Here is a 9,398-nt window from a genome sequence, read left to right on the forward strand (position 1 = left end):
TTGGTACTAATAATTAAGTTAATTCAAGTGAGATGTTTTTATGATGTTAACAGTCCATAGACTGCTGTATTATGAATGTTTCCCAACAGAATTAGCTGGTAAAATTAATAGTGACCTGGCAATGATATCTCGTTTTCCACGGGAGGAAATCTCGTTTCCTGAGTCAATTTATTATTTACAAACAACAGCAATATTATCTGCCTATTGTATTGAACATTAGTAAATGATGTCGGGTTTTCTGACAAATATGACAGATTTTCTTTACCAGGATTTTCATACATTTTGAGTTGATCTTCCAAGAAAGGGTCAAATTCATTCAGAAGTTCTAGTATACCTAAATAGTTGCCATTTTTTGCTGACCCAATAATCTGATTTTCTCCACGAAATGGCAAACCTCTAGAGGCAAGAAAGTGAATTACAGAAACCACACGTGTCAACACTTTATGCCAATATTCCTGCTCTGAGCGATGTGGCTCAAGTAATAAAGAATCTACACTTTCAGTTTCTTTATGCCTTATCAAATATGTTGTCATGCATTTTCGATGTTCTTTTCCATTTCATATTCTACAATAACATTGCTGTCCTTCCAGTCATTGAACCCCAATGTAGCAAAGGGAGATTCTTTCTTGGACAATAGGCGACATTCAAAGCATTACAAACGACCTTGGGATGGTGAATAGAGCAGCCATTCACGTTTTAGATACTCGCCAATCCGCAGTTCACGTTTGAACACATTGTTTGATAAATACCTTACCTTCATATTCTCTACACTCTGCGTGAGTTTGAATGGTTGCTATCATGATTCTGACATGATGAGGGCCCACTACGAATCAAGTATTTTATTGTGTTAGTATCATTAAGGTTCCATAGCCCCGAATCAGTCTCTTGGATTGCATACTCATTTACTTATACAGATTTGGGTATTTCCTGTTATAAAATGTCACCAGCAGCAGCAACAGGCAATGGCGGTATGTCTGCTGAAACTGGATAATTTGTAGTAGGAATGGATGTAGATATGGATGCTATATGTGAAGAAACCGTACTAGTGGCTGACATTGCTGGAGTGGATGGTAATGCGGATGGAATTTCTGGTATTCTGGTATTGCTATTGGTATTCCTAATCTGAAGGAATGGTATGTGTGGCAGTCGTTGCACCTGTGTTGAGCCACGATGTTAATTTTGGAGGGTTTCCTATTTTCTCCTTCACCTCTCCAGCTCTCTTCCTCTTCTGTGCTCCCCTTAATACATTACATTACATTTCTGCCGAAAGTGTTATTCATCTAGAAATATATATATATTAAATATTTAATCCCACACCAGGATGTAGGGTTGTAATATATAAGTGTGCTTGCTACAAAACCTAAATATATAAATATTCAGCTTCCATAATGAACATGTCCTATGCTCGTGGGGCCCCTGGCAAGTGCCAATCGGGGCCATGTAGTTAGATGAATCTGTATTTGCCAGTGGTAGCAAGGACAGTTTTTCTTTGATTATACAAAAATCTGCGAAGCCTGATATTAATAATCCCCTCTGCAAACTGCTGTAACCCTTCTTTTAGGGATCTCACTGCTCTCTCAGCCAGACCATTTGAAGTAGGGTTATGGAGGGCAGGTGTTACATGTTTAATACCATTCATTCTAAAAAATCCTCCATGTCCCCCAGAAACAAAATAAGGAGAAATATCTGGCACCACCATGTCTGGCAATCTAAAATTACAAAATGTTTTCCTGAACAGTTCATTGTTACAGATGATGGGGAATTACACACATGAACATCCATAAATGTTTTGAATGAATCCACGACCACCAGATAATATTTATTATCCATAAGTCCAGCATAATTAGATGAAGTCTAGACCAGTGTTTTCCAGTGCATGGCCAAGAAAGTACTGGGGCCTGGGGGGATTTCTGATAATTCTTAAATCAAATGTGACAATTCATAGTCACCTCAGCAATATCCGGATCTATTTTTGGCCCCCAAACCCAACTTCTAGCTTCTGCTTTCATAGCATTTACGTCATTATGCTCTTCGTGCTGCTTGTTCCAAAGTCTTACATCTCACTTCCACCGGAACCACCGCTCTATTCCTATACAAAAGTACAATCTGGTGAATACAATCAAGTGCAATTACCATGTCTTCAACACTTCTGGAACAAAGTGCTTCACTGACGAATTTAACGAACCACAACGTTGTAAATGCTTCACCCACGTACTACAAATACAAATAATCGCCAACAGAACCTAAACACCTAACTTATTTAGGTGTTTAATGGGGCCATTTTGGTGCATATTCAATACAAATACAATGTAATTTTAATATGTCAATAAGATAACGACGATTATGTGGTATTATATATTTTACCATATCTTGGCTTCCACCTAAAATATATATTCCTTGAAATGAAGTCATATTAATGTTTAAAATTCTGCCTGTCTTCTGAAATATAAATCTTGAAGGTTAATTAGTATATATGAATGTTAATTAGACAATTGATTTGCTGGTGTGTAGCTCTCCACACTCCTAGAGCGGGTCCATCTAATTACCCAAAGTCACCCATAGCTATCCAATGCTACCCGAAAACCTTCTAGCATTACACAAGTAATGAAGAAATATGACATATTTACCCCCTATAATGATGGTATTGAATTTGGAAAAACACAGTTTTACTCTGAACTAATCTCCGGATACGTGCATAAGTACATGTAGTTCAAGTAGCAAACGCATACCAGCGAATAACCATCAGCATCCATATAACAACACTATTGTCCTATGAAGTTAATTTCACTTCCAGGCACCTATTTTTTAATAAAACTTAAATGTTTTCTGACGATTTATGCTAAATATTATTGCAAATATGCATTCTTGTAGTTAACATCATCAATTCAATTTGTGACAATTTGAGCAGAGAAGTGCGACGTGTGTACAAGAGGCTGATATGCCAGCAAACACTCTCCAGGCAACAATGTGTCTTGGATAAGTCGCTCTACAACATTGTCGCTTGGATCGTCGACTTGCTTTGGCGTCACTAGCTTCTTATTTTCGTCTAATTTCGTTATAAAATTATACTTTTTCAGAGTAAAAATGTTTTTTTCATGTTCTACATTCAGCACCAATATTATAATAAGTAAATATGTCATATATATTCATTACTAACGTAATGCCAGGAAGCTTTGGATAATTAGACTGACCCGTGTATAACTTTTGCCGGCAGACCATTGAGGAAAATTCAAGATGTGTAGTCGCACGGCTTTGTTAATGCTATATACCCTGTCTGCTGTTATTCCACCATAATGTCATCTACCTCTGCTATACGCTTGTCCCCTATTAGGAGTGCTGTGAAGACTTCACTTGGCCACCTGGCCAACCCCACAGGTGTGACCCACCGTCTTGCACGAAATGTTGCCTTCGCCAGTTGCATTTGCGACTTGACAGTGTGTCTCTATATAACTACAAGACTCAAGGACTTTAGAAAATTGTGCACTGACTGTGAAATTCTTACATCCAAATTCTGAATCAACTTCTGCATAGGTGTTAGTTGTAAATTAATGTGAGAATGAGTTGCGGATGCCGGGTGGAAGTGTATAAACTGAACGCTTCCACCCTGATTCCAGGCATTTCTCACACTTGTGTTAGTTTTAAGGATTTGTGATACGTGTTGCAAGATGGCACATATGTTCCGTATCTTAGACGGTTGTCCCGTATTGTTAATCTAGCGGTCAAAGGGTCATTAGAATTTGTTTTGACTTGGCTTGCCTAGAGGAAAATAAGGCCCAGTATGACATCCAATAATGCAAGTTTTTTTTATAAGAAAAGAAGAAGTTGCCAGATGGAAGTGCACTTGATAGCCAATTGACTTTAATGCTTCAGTTTTTTTTATGTTATCCAGTGGTGGGAAATGTACAAGTTTTGCTATAGTGAAATGTGAGAAATTAAGTTAATTAGAAAATGTTTCCAGCTTAAGTATTTAAATTTAAAATTTTGAGTAAAATTGAACAGTTACTAATGCTATGATTATTAAGTATGTGTTTATTGACATTGAAAAGTTACTTTGAAAATCTTTTTGTTTATATATTATTTTTGAGAAGTTTAGAACAGTCCAGTAAATTTTGTTAAAGTTAAACATCTTATTTGGAATTTTCCTTCCTTCCATGTTTTTCTCATCTATATAAATAAAAATGAAAATATTCGTTTGTTCAAAATCGCTAATTTAGGAAAGTTCTTCATTGATTGCTTTGAAATTTTCATACAAAGTTCCATTCGCATCTGACCAGGTTTAAATATGCATATTATATAGATGTCACATCTGGGACGGTAAAAAAAACGTGCTTTTTCTGAAAAACTGTTTTTTTCATGTGAGGGAAATCTTCGAAACCTCTTTACCGATTGCTTTGAAATTTTGACACAACGTTGCATTCGAATAGGTGCGTCATTTTATATACCTACTATATAGATGCCACTCCTGAGACAGGTAAAAACATACGTTTTTGAAAAACAGCGCCATCTCTTGCACATAATAGCAACATGCAGGTTATACTAAATATGTCACGAATTCCACCTCACTGTTTTAAATTGCATTGATAAATGATATTTTCATTGCTTTCGATTTATTTTATTTTTTATTGAATTATTTTGTAACATTGTGTTGGAATTGAGCTGTGTTGTTTACCATACCATTCATTTCGTAAGTATATGTATAGATGCCACACCTGTGACAGGTAAAACCATGCTTTTCTTGAAAAACAGCGCCATCTGTTGCATGTAGGAGCAACACACATGCTATACTAAATGTTACAGTTCCATTTCAATGTTTCTGATTGAATTGATAAATTTAATTTTCATAGATTTTAATTTATTTTCATTTTGATTTAATTATTTTGTGTGAATTGCGTTGGAATTGAGCTGTGTTTTTACCATACCATTCATTTTGTGAGTATAGTTTATTTTTTTATTTTTTCCTATTTTCATTTCATTTTTTAACTGTTTTTCTAATATTTCAGTGATGGGAACATCAGATCACTTGATGTTCCCAATTTTCTGATGGGAACATCAGACCATTTGGGAAGGCATCGGATGAGGGAGTGGGGAATGGTGGGGATGACGAGGGGACGGAAGTGAGAGATCGTGGGGAGGACGAGGGGACAAGGGAGGGGGTAATGGTGGGGAAGGACGAGGGGACGGGGGAGTTTGGGATGTTAGGGACGAGGGGATGAGGGAATAGACGATGGTGGGGAGGATAAAGGGACAGGGGAGTGGGGGCATGGTGGGAAGGAAGAGAGGATGGTGGAATGGGGAATGGTTGGGAGGCCGAGGAGACGGGTGAGGGCGGAATGGTGGGGAGGACTGGGGGACAGGGAAGGTTGCTGTGGCTCAGCAACGCTCATCGTTGCTGAGCCACAGAAACGCGTGGCCGGGGGACTGCTAGTAATTAATAAAATTTGTGCTTACGTGTAATTAGTGTACCAGTTTGTATTATTTCTTGTATGTGAATGTAGAAGTTTGCATGATTGCAATGTTTTTTTTGCCACTGTAAGAGCATGAAAATCTCACTTAACCATCAATTAAGCAAGATTTTCATTTAATGGGAGACAGGGAAGTAGGTAATGACTGGTATATAAAGTTTAGCTTTTGTGGTTGTTAATGTAAGTGTTTCTCTTATTTAAAATACCAGTTTCACTTATTTGTGATTAATTTTTGTTTCATTTATGTTTGAGAGTATGTATTAGTAAATAAGTATGAGTCTATGTATAAAAGTTTTCCTGCGCGTTTTCGTGAGAGGAGTGTTCCCGCACTCCACGTGAGAGAGGGCTGAGACTCCACACACACAGATTGTGTGGTGTGTGCTCATGAGGTACTTGCCTCACTGTGTGAGGTTATTGCCCTTCTTAGCTGTCTGTTGCTGCTTCTCCTTGTGAAGGGCTTGGAGTTCTTTGGTGGTCAGTTCTTTGCTGTGTTCCTCCACCAACACCTCCACATCACCACCATCCAACTCCAAGCCCAATTTCCGCCCCAGATAAACAATTTCCTCAACAAGAGGCACTGCAGGTTCAGGCTCAAACCTCTCAAAGTCTCTTTCTGGAACACATTAAGGCGACAATTTTCTCCAGTCAGAGATTATGGTTCTTAGAGTCACTTCTTGCCAGGCTTTGTCTATGAGTTTTAAAGCACTCAAAATGTTTAAAAATCAGAACTCTTTTGCGGGGGAGATTTGTGGCATCAGTCACTTCGACACATCTCCGGAAAAGTGCCCTGTCGTAAAGTTTGTTAAAATTGGAAATGATTTTCTGGTCTCCAAAATCCCCCATGCCCAAGCCTTTCCAATCTAATTGACCCCCCAAATTTTATAGGCTCTTAAAATCAGCTTTTCGAATATCTGGCACTTTAACAGCATTTTCTCCTACAGATCTATTCCAGTCTATGGTAAATCTGATTTCTTTGTGAACACTGTTCCCTAGCTCACTCCCAATTTCGATGTCATTAATTTGTGTTTCCCTGTTAGTTAACACTAAATCTAAAATATTATTTTCCCGCATTGGTTCCTTAGTGTTGCATAAGAAAACAATCGTCAATTAATTCTAGAAAATCGTCTGCTTCAGTATTCCCGTTTATGTTCAACCAGTTTATTCCACTAAATTTAAAGTCACTCATGACACAAATACTGTTAGATCTAGATGCTCTAGATATTTATCCCATAGATGCTTTGCTTCCATTCTGTCTAAACTTGGTGGCCTGTATATAACTCCTATTATAAGATTATTTGCTTTTTCCTTTAATTCTGGCCAAATAGTTTCTGTGTGTGGCTCAGTTTTGATTCCCTCTTTGAGACTACATTTCAAATTTTCCCTAACATATATGGTTACTCCACCTCCTCGTCTAATATATATATATATATCTGTGAGAAATAGTTAAAATCCATTTATTTGATATGCAGCTAATAGTTCTCTATTTTCTACCTTCATCCACGTTTCGGTAAGTGCAATAATATCTATTTTTTTTCTGTGCAGACAACAGCATTTAAATTGTTTATTTTGTTTCTTAGACTCCTATTGTTCGTGTAATATACCCTAAGTGTATTGTTATATTCAGGCTCTTCTCTTTCCCTGATCATTTTGTCAATTTGTTTCTCCCACAAACACATACTTTTATTACCTCCTTTCTTTATATCAATTCCCATACCACTATCTACTAACAGTTTAAACCCAAACAAAACTCTCCCACCACAGGTTCCAACGAGTTGGCAACAGCAACAGCCCCAGCTCTCAATAAATGCACCCCATCCCGAGTATACATTTCTTTCATAGAAGTGTTCCCAGTTATCTATTAATGATATTGCATTTGAGCCATATTTGTCTAGTCGGCAATTGACACTAAGTGCCCTCAACAATCATTCATTAACAACTCCCTTTCTTGACTTTCAAGATTTTCAGTATCTTGAAAGAATGTCACATATGATCGGGATTCCTCCCTTGCTCCTAACTAATTCTATGGCTGTCTTAAATTGTCTTAAATCTCTGTATCAGTGCTACACTCCTAACTCGGCCAACATCATTTCCACCGACACTGATACAAATAATGGGTTTGTTCCCATTTCCAGCCATAATATCATTCATGTTGCTAACAATATCAACAATTCCTGCTCCCGGATAGCAAACCCTTAACCTGTTCCCCCCTATCTCTGGCACAAAAAGCTCTATCCATATATCTCGCCTGAGAATCTCCAACAACAAAAATTTACTTAGGTACTCGCTTTACTTTCTAAGGACCTTGAGGGACCTGCGCTCCCTTCGTTGCCTTCCCTTTCGCGGAACTACAGTCTCCCCACAGCATTCGTTTTCCAGCACAGCAAATGGGTTGGAAGTCTTTATAACATCTGTAGATGGCTTTGTCAAAGTCTTCTTAAGACCCCTGTCCTTTACGACATTCCAAGACGAAGACTTTCTACTGCAGCTCTCCTCATTTGCTTCTTCTTGGCGTTTTTTCGTCTGTCATTGCTCCTGCATCTGTCGGAGCTCCACATAGCTCCCTCACTGGCACCAGCTCACTCACTACAATTTCCATTTTCAGTATCAAGACAATTAAGAGCTCCAGCTACACACCCTCTCACTGTGACTGACTTACAACATTTCCCACTGATTTAACCCCATTTATACTACTCTTTGTTTCCTTTGGTACAGACAAGCCCAAATCCAATTTAAAAATGCATTTTACCAGATCATTTTATTATTTTACTTTAGTTTTAATATTTTTTGTATTTTTGCAGGGCATGGAGAATCTTGCAAAACTTCTTAGAGAGGAAATAACATTGCAGAATGCCCAACCATAGAGCTGTAGACATACCCAAAATATTCTAGACAAGAAAGTGATGATCACAGAGTATGGCTTCACTTTAAGTACTAACATCAAATAATAACTTTCAATACAAGAAGTGTAAAACAAAGTTTGCAGATTGCAATGTTAATTGATCAGTAATGCCTTATGCTTGATTATCTGAACACTGAGATATTCTCTGTGTTCATAAGATATTTTAATTAAAATTTTAAAATTTTAATTGTGCTTATTAACCCTTGAACTGAGCATAACATTCCTATACTGAGGCGATGAGTCACAATAACGTGGCTGAAGTATGTTGACCAGACCACACACTAGACCACACACTCCCTTTCAATTTCTAGTGTGTGGTCTGGTCAACATTCCTATACTGATTTTAGACTCCATGGTGAACGAAACATTTGGAGATGAGTGTATGCATATTGTGCAATATTGAAGGCAGACACACACTCACGGCTCACATCCAGGGCCCGAGGCCTCCAGTGAACAGGCACCGATTTTTTTACCCAAAAAATATTGGGTACATTACCTTTGCTGCAGGTCAGAAGTATAAAGATAGTAACTATAGGTAGTGAATGCAGTTCAAACTCCCAATACAGTCCTGTAGTTTGGTAACTAATTGAAGTCATTTATTAAAAACAATTGCAGAATATTTCTATTACTTTAACTTAGAAACATACAAAGTGTATACAAATGGTTTAGCGGTTAGCCACATTCATGAATGCAAAGTAATGAAGTAGATTAACAGAAGAAAAAATCCAGTGTTGAATATAATGAAACACCATTTTCCTGAAGGCTCCCTCAAGCTATCCAAACTGACAGGCCAAATAAAAAGGAGGTGGCACAGCGATATAATACCAAGATACCTTCATCTGCAATAGTGTCATTAGTGATAGAGACAACTACTGTGAATATAACTTTGCTCAGTTCTCGATTAAATCCCTTAAATCCTCCCTGACTATTGGAGCTATCTATAGATTTCCCAATGCTAGCATAGCTTCATTCTCAGATAACCTAAGGAACCTTATCATAAACAATAACCTCGACAAAAATCACATCATTCTAGGAGG

At 37.7% G+C, this 9,398-nt stretch overlaps 1 protein-coding gene across 3 annotated transcripts in view; it reads left to right on the plus strand.

Moving 5' to 3' along the window:
* LOC123757609 (kynurenine/alpha-aminoadipate aminotransferase, mitochondrial) overlaps positions 1-8,548 on the plus strand; it is a 221,862-nt gene extending 213,314 nt beyond the window's left edge. For all 3 annotated transcript variants that reach the window (XM_069326948.1, XM_045741417.2, XM_045741418.2), the window contains one exon: positions 8,261-8,548. In XM_069326948.1, coding sequence (XP_069183049.1) covers positions 8,261-8,323 — 63 coding nt within the window. In that variant the 3' untranslated portion in view covers positions 8,324-8,548. The remainder of the gene's footprint in view (positions 1-8,260) is intronic.
* The last annotated feature ends 850 nt before the right edge of the window (positions 8,549-9,398 follow it).

Source organism: Procambarus clarkii, chromosome 19, assembly GCF_040958095.1.
Source record: "Procambarus clarkii isolate CNS0578487 chromosome 19, FALCON_Pclarkii_2.0, whole genome shotgun sequence".
Taxonomy (NCBI): Eukaryota; Metazoa; Arthropoda; class Malacostraca; order Decapoda; family Cambaridae; genus Procambarus; species Procambarus clarkii.